The 12888-nt window shown below is 50.2% G+C and overlaps 1 protein-coding gene across 1 annotated transcript; it reads left to right on the forward strand.

Moving 5' to 3' along the window:
• Positions 1 to 1456: 1456 nt before the first annotated feature.
• On the forward strand, positions 1457 to 4648 carry NAA20 (N-alpha-acetyltransferase 20, NatB catalytic subunit). The gene is made up of 6 exons (XM_065750876.1): positions 1457 to 1555; positions 1644 to 1668; positions 1752 to 1842; positions 2172 to 2307; positions 3251 to 3396; positions 4318 to 4648. Exons 1-6 carry the CDS (start codon positions 1503 to 1505, stop codon positions 4401 to 4403), a joined length of 537 nt encoding a protein of 178 aa, XP_065606948.1. The 5' UTR covers positions 1457 to 1502; the 3' UTR covers positions 4404 to 4648.
• The last annotated feature ends 8240 nt before the right edge of the window (positions 4649 to 12888 follow it).

The raw sequence follows: 12888 nt of genomic DNA on the forward strand, positions 1-12888 counted from the left end.
AGCGTCTAGAAGAATGCTGCGACAGAAGACGTGGAGTGGTGTAACCCTTATGGAGTTTGAGCTCCAAAGAACAGAAAAGTATAGTGTTTGAAGTCATTTAGCATGTAATAAGCTACCACTAGAGTTGAAAGGGTAAGAGACATGACAGCTGTGTAAATGCCAGATGTGTTGTGTGGTATTCTGTGGGTTGATGAAAAAAATGAAGGGTGGTGGTTTCCTCTTCTGACACATTATGGTTGATAGCTGCATGTTATGACTGGTAAAGAAGGTGGAGCTCTAAACCTCGAAGGTATGTTGGCTTTGATGTTGATCTCTGCATATGTGTGCAACTTGTGCATCTAGGGTAGGTTGCTGGGGTGAAAATGGAATCAGATGGGAGACTGTAATGTGTTTTATGTTATGGAAAACTACTTCTCTTGCATTCTTGTCTTTTTCTCTAGTTTGAACAATTGGAATGAATTATCAACTGAGGATGGCTGAAGGAGTTCTTGAGTTGTGCTTTCCACCAGAAAACATGGAAGTAGGTAAATAAAAAAAATAAATAAAAAAGCTGTCTAATCTACATGGGACCCTCCCATCTGCCAGCTTTTCCCTACAGCCTTACTATATGTTTTCTCCAGTGCCTCCCAGAGCCATCTTTTTGCTCTTCAGTTCAGATCCTTCAGATGTCTTTTATTTCACTCAAATTCTGCTCTCCTTTACCATGTCACCAAATCGTTAGTCTACTCAGGGCCCTCTGATTCCCTCAAGAGCACTCCATTGGTGTTCCTGGTGCACCCCACAGTCTTCCAGTTGCCTCCTGGTTCTGTCAGAATCCTCCAACTTGTGTTTTTTGTTTTTGTTTTTTTTCAATCCAGATACCCCCATTTGCTTCCATTTTGTTCTACAGCCCCCCTTCCCCGTTAGAACTCTGAGCTGCTTGGGACTACTTCATTGTCCTGTGGTCCACCGTAGAGCCCTCTCTGTTGCTTTTCTTGCTCCACAGCTTCCCTCAGGACACCTAAATTGGCTCATTCCCATGAGGACACACTCTACCCACTTTTGTTTCCTCCTTCCTTCAGGACCCCTCTCATCACCTAATGGATCCTTTCATATCAGTGTTCCTCAGATTCCTTTGCCATCTGTTTCTCTCAAGACCTATTGACTTGCTGTATCTTCTCATAACCTCCGTGTCCTTCTCGCACTCCGGGGCGCTCTGGTCACTTCTGGTGTTCTCGGTTCCTCTCGGATTCCTTTAGTACCTCTCAATTTGTGTCTCTCTTGCCCTCTGTACCCCAGATTCTTCTGTTTGCCATCCAGTATCTGCATATCCTCTTTGGTCCCTTTAGGACGTCCCGCTCCTCCTCCGGCCCAGTCCCAGAGGGGCGGGGCCGAGAGCCCTCGGCGGCCGCAGCGGAGCGCGGGGCGGTCCCGGTGCCGGGCCGTGCAGCGGCGCCGCCTCTCCGCGCCGGAAGGGCCCCGCGCGCCGCCGCCGCCGCCGCTTCCGAGGCCGCGCCGCCGCCATGACGTCGCTCCGCGCCTTCACCTGCGACGACCTGTTCCGCTTCAACAACATGTGAGCCCGCGCCCCGAGCCCTCCTCGTGCCCCCAGGGCCGGACCAGGGCGGCGCGGGCCCGCGCTGAGCGTTGCTTTCTCCCCGCAGCAACCTGGACCCGCTGACGGAAACCGTATCCTTCCCGTGCCGCCAGCCCCGGGGGAGGCCTCGGGCGGCGCCGCCCTTTGCGCTGTGCTCCTTAACTGCGGGCCGCAGTACGGCATTCCCTTCTACCTGCAGTACCTGGCGCACTGGCCCGAGTACTTCATCGTGGCGGAGGCACCGGGCGGGGAGCTGATGGGTTACAGTGAGTGTGGGGGGGAGCCGGGGGACTGCGGTGTGGGCATGCACGTGTTGCTACCGGGAGCCGTAAGGCCGCGGGTCGTTCCGGCAGTGCTCCACATCCAGACGGAAACGTGGCCTTCCAGGTATGGCTTGTCTTTCAGCGAATCTGCGCTGCGTGACCCACAGCTGCACAGAGCTGCTGAGTCGTAAGAGTGATGATGTAGATAGCCTTGGTTTAGCCGCAGTCATTGCAGCTGTCTGTTTATTACTGCCTCGCTCCTCTGTAAAGATGTGCAGCTGCAGTGTGCTATCCCAGAGGTGGTGCTGTGCTGATACTCTTTGTGTTTGCAGTAATGGGTAAAGCAGAGGGCTCTGTGGCTAGAGAAGAGTGGCACGGGCATGTTACTGCGCTCTCTGTTGCGCCAGAGTTTCGACGGCTGGGTTTGGCTGCCAAACTGATGGAACTACTGGAAGAAATTTCAGAAAAGTAAATATTAGACTTTTTCAAGTTTGTCTTTTTTGAGTATTCTGTCTGTAGATTCCTGTCTTTGGTTTAGGTATTTGATTTACATTGAACAGACCAGATTCTTCCATTAACTAGTGCCCCAAGTGACTGAGATTCCCTTTAGTGAGAGAACAGGAATTATGGGTGTTGTTTGATGGTTTAAAATGTTTTGATTTCTATGAAAGCTAACTTCCCAGCATGAATAGGAAGTAACAAAGATGCTGTAGAAAAGGTCATTTTCTTAATAGGAAGAGAGCTGCACAAAACATCAGCTCTGCTTCCCACAGAACCCCCAATGTGCTCAGTCAGTGATCATGGACTTTTTGTGGTCCCCTCAGGCACAGGATTGCACAAGTGTTGTGCTGCAGGTACTATGTTAGCTTACTTTCTGTCTCATACTGGGTTACTGCAGAAAACTTACTTGATAATAAAATAAACCTGTAGGGTATTTGCTGGTAGGGTCAGCCCCTCTGAGCCTGGTAAAATGCAAAAACAGCACAAACCTTTGTAAAACTTGCCTCTTGAGGAGAAGAGCTATTTCTTGTAGACAACTGATTACAGACTTTTTTTTCTCTTGTGTGTTTTAAAGTAGCCAATTCGTAAGTCAGTGTAATTTAAATGCATCTGACATATAGGTTTTAAATAAGCATTTTATGGAAATAAAGCTCGTGTGGGTATTTACTTTGTCCTTTCTGTTAATTCTGATGTCACTGGTGGTTGTGGAAGATTGGACATGTGACTGTCACAATTATTTCTGCTGATACTGAATTTGTTCCTTGGTAAAGGAGGGCATCTGTTACTGGTATGCAGGATGTCTGATTAGTGCACCGCCACATCCTTGGTCTGAATATAGGTTATCGGTTCTTAACTGGAAATACGTTCACCTGCTCTTCCTTACCATGTTTTATTATTTTCTTTTTCAAAGAAAGGGTGGATTTTTCGTTGATCTCTTTGTGCGAGTATCAAATCAAGTTGCAGTAAATATGTACAAGCAACTAGGCTACAGTGTATACCGAACAGTGTTGGAGTACTACTCTGCTAGCAATGGAGAGCCAGACGAAGACGCTTATGGTAAGTGCTCATTCTGCGCCAAGTTTAATGGAAAGGTTCTGATGTCCCAAGAGTTGTTTGTATGCTTTTTTTTTTGTGCGTTTTTTTTGTTTGTTTTAGTATGAAAAGGTTTGGTGGTTTTTGAATGGAAATTTGTTTACTCCTGTACATAGGGTTCTTTTATTTTCCTGCTGAGGATTACATTGTTTTGAGAACCTAATCTTGGAGTTCACACATCTCTTATAGTATCTGTAGCAAAATAAAACAGGAGACAATTAGAAAATGCAAAGGCACTTTATTCTGTAGGTAAGATTAAATAACATGCAGTTACTTACCTAATTCTTCTTTCCAAAGTATGCTCCTGCAGAGTGTCTGGACCTATCCCTAATGTTATTAGGGAAAATAACAGCCCTGCTCTTTTTCCTCTCCCACTTGGTAACAGGGACGTGAAATTTCCCAGATGTCCTGATTAAAATAAGACAAAAGTTAATGGTCAGTAGTGACGGAGAGGTTTTTTTAATTTAAAGGATAAAGGATATGACAATTTAAAATATGTTAATGGTACTGTGTTAACAAAACTGAAGCAACTGCTGTTTTCTAGATTTTTTTTCCTTGAAGTATCCTCCATGAAAGCTTTTGTGCACATGATACTTTTTTTTTCATTTGAATTAGAATCATAGAATATCCTCAGTTGAAAGAGACCAATGAAGGATGCCATGAAATACAGGGACCACAGGCAGGCACCTACTACTGCTGCAGATACTTAAGTCATGTTTTTGTCCTTTCAGCCTGACATTTGGATTCTGTGCAGTGCTACATTTCAGTTGCTAATATAGATGCTGAACTGTTCTTGATTAAAAGTGATCTTACTGTAATAGCAAATTTACTTAGTATAGCTGTGTGCAATGACTCTTGTTACAATTCTATTTTTGTTTACCACAGATATGAGAAAAGCTCTTTCCAGGGATACAGAGAAGAAATCAATTATACCTCTGCCCCATCCTGTGAGACCAGAAGACATTGAGTAATTGTGAGCTGTGATTCTCAGACAATGTACTAAGAGTGTCAGAATCTTTCTCTGCCAGCTCATCAAGAACTTATGGATGAGAAATCTTAGGCTTGATCTTTTTTCCAATGAAACGCCAAAAGCAGTACTGAGAAGCCTATGTACACTGCCTCTATCGGTAATAGCCACGTACTTTTGCATTTACTCTCGTGACTTTTCCTTTCAAATATTGGAAATGAAGAGGCTATTAAATGAAGTAACCCCTGATGTGGTGTGGATTTTTTTTCTTTTTCCAAACCGCAGGTGTCTGAAGTCAGTAATAATAAAACTCCTAAAATGCCCGTATTCATGACCAACAAAAGTCATCGAATGAGTGGGGTGGGAAGGGATCTTTAAGATCATCTAGTTCCACCCCCGCTCTGCTGTGGGCAGGAACACCTCCCATTAGACCAGATTGCTCACAGCCCCATCCTGCTTGGCCTTGAATGCTTCCAGGGAGGAGGCATTCACAACTTCACTAGGCATAGAGGAAGTGCTCCAGCCCTTTTCGTGGCCCTCCTCTGGACATGCTTCAACAGCTCCATGTCTCCTGTACTGAGGACTCCATGTCTGCACACAGCAGTGCTCCGGGTGAGGCCTCACCAGCATACAGCAGAAGGGCAGGATCACCTCCCTCTCCCTGCTGGCTATGCTGCTTTTGATGCAGTCCTGGAAACAGTTCAGTTTCTAAGCTGTGAGGGTGCAGTGCTGGCTCATGTTCAGCTTCCCATTCACCAGTATCCCCATGTCTTTTAGGGAGGGACTACTCTGTATCCTTTCATCTCACAGCTTGTGCTGGTACTGGATGTTACCTCAACCCAGGCCTTGTGTTTGAATTTGTTGAACCTCAAGTATGTAACTGTTAGTGCAATAAATTCAAGATTTATTGTGTGTAGAATGGAAACCGAAGGGAAAAAAATCTCTGGGGAGAAGTCCTTTGCGCTATGGGTGTCTTGGTAGAATCTTACATCACAGGAAATTGAGGCTGCCTTGTAAACTCAAGTCTTTACTTAAAATGTAATGATAACTAAAAAAAAAAAAAAAGGCGGGGGAAAATAAAAAGTTAGCCTTATAATGGCCTCCACTTGTTGAATGGGCCGTGCTTAGGTAGTTCTCATATTAGTTCATCGTAGTCTCAGTTATTCCTTTTCTTGCTTGGAGGAAGGAATCTGCGTATGTCTTTCCTTGCTGTAATATTTGTATATGGGAAACAGACACATGTCTGCTGAAGACACACTGCTGTTTGTGTTTTTAAAAGGTAATGGCAGTGCATGGGTGAAACGCTGGGTGAGAGGAGACAGTATCATAATCAGTGGACCAAAGAGGAAGGGCGGGATGAACCAACCAAATTTGTGCAAATTGATACAGCTGTCACAGGATACAGGTTGAGCAGGGACTGTTTTTCTGTAAAGCTGAAGTTGCCGCTATTTCAGTTCTTAATGAAACTTTAATAATAACATTAACAAACTTTGTAACTTCCTTCGCTATGTGTTGTGTACCTTGGCACATCAAAATATCTAGGTTATTGCAGAAAATCAGTTCTGTTGGTAAAAGGGTGCAGGACTACAGTGTTGCTGCTTACTGGAATGGAACTTGTTTGCCCTTGAGTGCAAAAGACGGTGCTGTGTACCATCCCCTTTCTAGCATCTCCATTCTCTCTTACTGACTCTTCCTCCTACCATACCGCTAATCCAGAGCACTACAGCTGGAGTCATGGCAGTACACAACCGGAGAGCAGTTGCGGCCGGCCCACCTGATGGTGAAGCTTCAGGCTTGCTGTGGAGGCTATTGCAGTGTAACAAATGCTGGCACAAAAAAAAACCAAACCCATGTTATCATCGTTTACAGATATGCATAAGCTCGTAGGTTTCCAGGATTCGGAAAAATTTTCCCTGGTTTTCTAAGTCTTTTTTTAATTCATCCTCCTCCTTTTCTGACTTTGTGCTCTGCCCCTGTCGAACAAAGCAAGAGAACGGAACGCGAGGAGAGAGAGCGGCACGGGGCTGCGCCGATCCAATGGAGCAGTTGCTCCCGCAGTCACTGCTGCCCCCGCGTGGCCTCCGCTTGGAACTGCCGCGCTGGGTCTGGCTCGGTCCTGCAGGCAGCAGGTACCCGTGCGTACCCCGTGCTCTCCCTGCAACTGCAGCGGGACCGGAGAAGGGTAGAGGAGAATCTGCAGCTGAGCCTGATGGACCTGCACAACTCTCGGGCTGTCATATGAGAGGCAGCTGTGAGGCATCGATTCGATCTCGGCGGGTCACCCACCCAAAGTCGGCCTGATGCTGCTCAGTAACGGAAAGCTGCTTGTCCATCAATGCCCCGGGGTCACTTTGCTGATGTCCCTACAAGATACGAGGTGTACGACAGTGGTAAGGAGGACAAAGAGTGAGTGCCCACCATCTGCCCTCCCAGCCGCATAAGAACTACCCTTCACAACCCCACAACCACCTCGTTCCCCACCCGAACCCCCAAATCCCTCCCCGCGTCCCCCACGCCTCCCTGCTCCCTGCAGCTGCCCCCAAAGCCCGCAACTCCACCCCCGTTCACGCTATTCCCCCCAGCCCCTGCCTGCAGGAGGCACGCACTCAGCCAGCGTCCCGTGATCCCCGTGCCACACCGCACCGTGGTCCCAAGCCCTCACTATTTTCTCCCATACTGTAGTCCCAAATCCTCACTATTACCCCTAAACTCCGGCCCTAAACTCGGCAGTTTCACCCCAGACTCAAGTGGCAAATCCAGGCTATGTCACCCCGAGCCTCAGTCCGGAATCCTGGCTACTTGGCCCCAGGCTCCAGTCCTGAATCCTGGCTGTTTCACCCCAAACTCCAGCCTCTACCCCTCGCTATTTCATTCCAAACTGCTGACCGAAACCCTCAGTATCTTGTCGCAAAAATCAGCTCCCAGATCCTCGCTGCCTCAACCCAATCTCCTGCTTCAAATCCTCACACTTTCACCATTAATTCCAGCCCCAAATCACCGGTATTACGCATCAGACTCCAGGCCCAACCCCTCTGCGTTTCACCTCAAACTCCAGCCCTAAATAGTCGCTCTTTCACCCCAAAGTCTAGCCCCTGTCCTTCCCGTTCCATCCCAGATTCCTGCCCCAAACCCTCACTCTTTGCCTCTTACACAGCAGTCCCTTACCCTCACTATCACCCTCAAACCCAGGCCCGAAATCCTTGCTCTTTCACCAGTCTCCAGCCCCAAGTCCTCACTGTTTCAGCCCAAGCTCCACTCCCAGAACCCCTGCTATTTCACTCCGTTAGCTAGTCACAAATTCTCGCTATTTAACTCCCCCCCCCACCCCCCAAAAAAACCCAACAAAACCGTAAAAACCCAGGCCTGAACCCTCGCTGCCTCACGCTGATCTCAAGCCCCAAGTCCTCGCACTTTCACAGTCAATTCAAGCACCGAATCCTTGCTATTTCCCCCCAGACTTTAGTCCCAATCCCTACTATTCCACCCCAAAATCCTGCCCCAAACCCTCACTATTTCCCTCCCATGCAGTAGTTCCTAATCCTCACTATTACCCTCAGGCTCTGTCCCTAAATCCTTGGAATTTCACCCCATTCTGAAGGGCCAAATCCTGGCTATTTGATCCCAGGCTCCAGTCTGGAATCCTGAAAAAAAATAAAGTAATAAAAAAAAAAAAAAAAAAAAAAAAAAAAAAAGGAGGTTCGCGCATGCGCAACGCTGCTGTGGTGCTCAGTGCTGCCGCCGTGTGGTGGAATCCCTGTACTGCAGGCATTGCGCAGAAAAAATAACCAGCACCGCGCATGCGCACCGAACCGGCGATACTGCGCATGCTCGGAACGGCGGCGGCGCTCAGTGCTGCCGCCGTGTGGGGAGACCTCGGTACTGCAGGTACTGCTCGGAAAGAAAGAGCAGCACTGCGCATGCGCGCAAAACGGCGATACTGTGTAAAATACTCGCTCTGCTGCGGTCCCCAGAGGTGACGCCGAGAAGCCCGTTTTCGGACCGTCAGCACAACAATATTTCCAGCCTCCCCGTTTAGGATTCCGCCGCTATTTCTTTCCGACGCTTATGTGCTGATAGCGATTCCAATCCGGGAAGCGGCCATTGTCGCTTGGTTCCACCCCTATGCACGACGCCGGAACCCGATTGCCTGGGCTCCACACGTGACCTACAGGAGCCCCCCCCCCCCACACCCCACTCCCACTTGCCGCGCGCACGCGCAGCACCGCGACGGTGCTCAGTGCTGCCGTTGTGTAGTGGAAACCCGGTACTGCAGGCACTGCACAGAAAAATAACCAGCACCGCGCATGCGCACCTAATCGTCGGTACTGCGCATGCTCGGAACGGCGGCGGGGCTCAGTGCTGCCGCCGTGTGGTGGAAACCCGGTACTGCAGGCGATGCACAGAAAAATGACCAGCACCGCGCATGGGCACCGAATCGTCGGTACTGCGCATGCTCGGAACGGCGGCGGGGCTCAGTGCTGCCGCCGTGTGGTGGAAACCCGGTACTGCAGGCGCTGGTCAGAGGAATTATCAGCACCGCGCATGCGCACCGAATCGGCGATACTGCGCATGCTCGGAACGGCGGCGGGGCTCAGTGCTGCCGCCGTGTGGTGGAAACCCGGTACTGCAGGCGCCGGTCAGGGGAATTACCAGCACCGCGCATGCGCACCGAATCGTCTGTACTGCGCATGCTCGGAACGGCGGCGGGGCTCAGTGCTGCCGCCGTGTGGTGGAAACCCGGTACTGCAGGCGCTGGTCAGGGGAATTATCAGCACCGCGCATGCGCACCGAATCGTCGATACTGCGCATGCTCGGAACGGCGGCGGCGCTCAGTGCTGCCGCCGTGTGGTTAAAACCCGGTACTGCAGGCGCTGCACAGAAAAATAACCAGCACCGCGCATGCGCACCGAATCGGCGATACTGCGCATGGTCGGAACGGCGGCGGGGCTCAGTGCTGCCGCCGAGTGGTGGGATCCCGGTACTGCAGGCGCTGCACAGAAAAATAACCAGCACCGCGCATGCGCACCGAACCGGCGATACTGCGCATGCTCGGAACGGCGGCGGCGCTCAGTGCTGCCGCCGTGTGGTGGAAACCCGGTACTGCAGGCGCTGGTCAGGGGAATTACCAGTACCGCTCATGCGCACCGAATCGTCGATACTGCGCATGCTCGGAACGGCGGCGGCGCTCAGTGCTGCCACGGTTGTCGTGGAAACCCGGTACTGGAGGTGCTGCACAGAAAAATAACCAGCACCGCGCATGCGCACCTAATCGTCGGTACTGCGCATGCTCGGAACGGCGGCGGCTCTCAGTGCTGCCGGCGTGTGGTGGAAACCCGGTACTGCAGGCGCTGCACAGAAAAATAACCAGCACCGCGCATGCGCACCGAATCGTCTGTACTGCGCATGCTCGGAACGGCGGCGGCGCTCAGTGCTGCCACGGTTGTAGTGGAAACCCGGTACTGCAGGCGCCGCACAGAAAAATAACCAGCACCGCGCATGCGCACCGAATCGGCGATACTGCGCATGCTCGGAACGGCGGCGGGGCTCAGTGCTGCCGCCGTGTGGTGGGATCCCGGTACTGCAGGCGCTGCACAGAAAAAATAACCAGCACCGCGCATGCGCACCGAATCGTCGGTACTGCGCATGCTCGGAACGGCGGCGGGGCTCAGTGCTGCCGCCGTGTGGTGGAAACCCGGTACTGCAGGCGCTGGTCAGGGGAATTACCAGCACCGCGCATGCGCACCGAATCGGCGATACTGCGCATGCTCGGAACGGCGGCGGCTCTCAGTGCTCAGTGAGAAATTTTCCATATTTCTCCCTAAACTGTTGCCCCGTATTGTCACTCTTTCACCCCGAACTCCAGTCACTTTAGGGGTCACTCAGGGTCCCTTTTAAATTCTCTTTCTTGGGTTCCCCACTTTTCAGGGTCACTTGGGGTCACTTTTAGCATCTCTTTTTAGGGGTCTCCCTCTTTTTCAGTCGCTTTTGGGGTCACTCGGGGTCCATTTTAGGATCTCTCTTTTGGGGTCCCCTCTTTTTTGGGGTCACTTTTGGAGTCACTCGGGGTCTCTTTTAGGTTCTCTTTTTTGGGGTTCACCTCTTTTTGGGGTCCCCCTCTATATATCCCCTCTTTTCATTTCAGAGCGTAGGACGGACCTGCATCACGTGACCGCGTGCTTCCAGTAAATACCACTGAGCACTGGCCCAAGGAAGAACACGAGCCATACGCCGATCATCATTCATTCCAGATGATATCACTATGCACTGGATGTCTGTATGAAGGAAGGCTCACCCTATAGTTAACTTGATGGCTGGTTCACTTTGTGAAGGGGTGGAGTGTATGGGAACTGTTGAATCTTGGCCTGAAGCACTGATGGATCATGTGAGGTAAGCACTGAGTCAGCTGCGGGAGCACAGGTGAAGGCAATGCACCTGTGACTGGAAGGGGTGGAGTCTGGCTCCACCTCTCCCAGACCCCATTTAAGGACTGACCACGACTGGGGAAGGTTCTTTTGTTGGAGATCCCCCTCCCCTGTGGAGGTCCAGGCAAGCCTTGACCTTCAGTGACAGGTGAGCCTTTCCTAATTTACTGCTTGTCTTTATACCACCTGGATAAGTCATACAAAAATACATTGTCCACCTTTGTTATTTGGTGTGGGTATTATTCTTCTGGGGTATTCACTGCGCACACCCTAAGCTTCAGCTGTAAATCCTCGCTTTTTTACCCCAAAGTCTAGCCCCTAGTCCTTGCTATTCCACCCCATATTCCTGCCCTAAGCCCTCACCGTTTCCTCCCAAACAGTAGTCCCAAGTCCTCATTATTACCCTTAAACTCAGGCCCTGAATCCTTGCCATTTCACCCCAGGCTCAAGTGCCACATCCTGCCTAATTCACCCCAAAACTCCGTCCCAGCTTCTCGCCATTCGGTGCCAAACTCCAGCCCCAAACGTTTACTATTTCATCCCAATCTCCAGTTCCTTTGTTCTCACTGCTTCACCCCAAACTCCAACATCAAACCCTCTCTGTTTCGCCCCAAGCTCCAGCTCTAAATTCTTGCTATTATATCCCAAACTGTAGCCCCTTGTCCTTGTTATTCCTCCCCATGTTCCTACCCTAAACCTGCCCTACTTCATTCCGAGCAGTAGTCCCAAATCCTCATTATTTCCCTCAAACTCTGGCCCCAAGCGCTCACTATTTCCTCCCAAACTAAACTCCAAAATCCAGGCTAATTCATCCAAAACTCCATCCCAACTTCTTGCAGTTTCACCCTGAACTTCAGCCTCACAACTGTGAGGCCCAAATCCTCGCAGTTTCATCCTATATTGCAGCTCCCAATCCTCTCTCGCTTTCCCCAAACTCCGTATAGAATTCCTCACTATTTCTCCCCAAGTTTCAGTCCCATGTCTGGCTGTCTCACACCAGTGTCCAGCACCATATCCTCGCAATTTCATCCCAAATTCTAGCCCCTAACCCTCGCTGTTTCTGTGCTAAACTCCAACCCAAAGCCTTCTCTATTTAGCAGTAAACTCCATCCCCAAATTGGAGCTGTTTCTCTCTAAATTCCAGCCCCAAATCCTGACGATTTCATTGCAAACTTAACTCCCGTGTCCTCACTACTTCACCTCAAACTTTAGTGCCAAAATCCCTGGTATTTCACTCCATAATTTAGTCCAAAATTCTTGCTCTTTGCCAAAAAGATCCCTGCCCCAAATACCTGCTGCCTCACCCCAATTCTCCAGCCCCCAGTCCTCGCTGCTTTACTCCAATCCTCCAGCCTTCAATCCTCACTGTTTCACCCCAAACTCCACCCCTGAAGTCTTGCTCATTCACCCCAAAATCCAGCCTTAAATCCTCACTGTTTCACCTTTGATTCCAGCCACAAGTCCCCGCTATTTTGCCCCAAACTCCAGCCATAAATCCTTGCTATTTCACCCCAAACTCTAGCGCCTAGTGCTTGCTATTTCCTCCAAACTCTAGTTCCCTAATCCTCATTGTTACCCTCAGACTCAGTCCCTTTAATCCTTACAATTTCTCCCCGGACTCAAGTGCCAAATCCTGGCTAATTCACCCCAAAACTCCATCCCATCTTCTCAGTATTCCACCCCCAAACTCCAGTCCTGAATCCATGCTGTTTCCCCCCAAACTCCAGCTCTAAATCCTTGCTTTTTCTCCCAAGAGTCTAGCCCCTAGTCCTTGCTATTCCACCCTACTTCCTGACCCAGGCCCTCGCTGTTTCCTCCCAAACTGTGGTCCCAAACTGTCACTGTTTTCTCCCATACTGTAGTCCCAAATCCTCACTATTACCCTCAAATTCGGGCCCTAATTCCTGCAATTTCACTGCAGACTCAAGTGTCATATCCTGCCTAATTCACCCCAAGCTCCAGTCCTGAGTCTTTCCTCTTTCACCCCAAGGTCCTGTCCCAAATCCTCGCTGAATTCACCTCAAGCTCCGGTCCCAAGTCCTTTGTATTTTTGCCCAAGCTCCTTTC

Source organism: Cyrtonyx montezumae, unplaced genomic scaffold, assembly GCF_038088225.1.
Source record: "Cyrtonyx montezumae isolate F1298 unplaced genomic scaffold, pur_monq_1.0 scaffold_7, whole genome shotgun sequence".
NCBI lineage: Eukaryota > Metazoa > Chordata > Aves > Galliformes > Odontophoridae > Cyrtonyx > Cyrtonyx montezumae.

Bases quoted from the DNA above. Each gene is read 5' to 3' on its own strand.
- NAA20 (XM_065750876.1), top strand. From the start codon at position 1,503: ATGACGTCGCTCCGCGCCTTCACCTGCGACGACCTGTTCCGCTTCAAC. The intron at 1,843-2,171 runs GTGAGTGTGGGG...TTGTGTTTGCAG, and splicing joins CGGGGAGCTGATGGGTTACA to TAATGGGTAAAGCAGAGGGC. The intron at 3,397-4,317 runs GTAAGTGCTCAT...TGTTTACCACAG, and splicing joins GCCAGACGAAGACGCTTATG to ATATGAGAAAAGCTCTTTCC.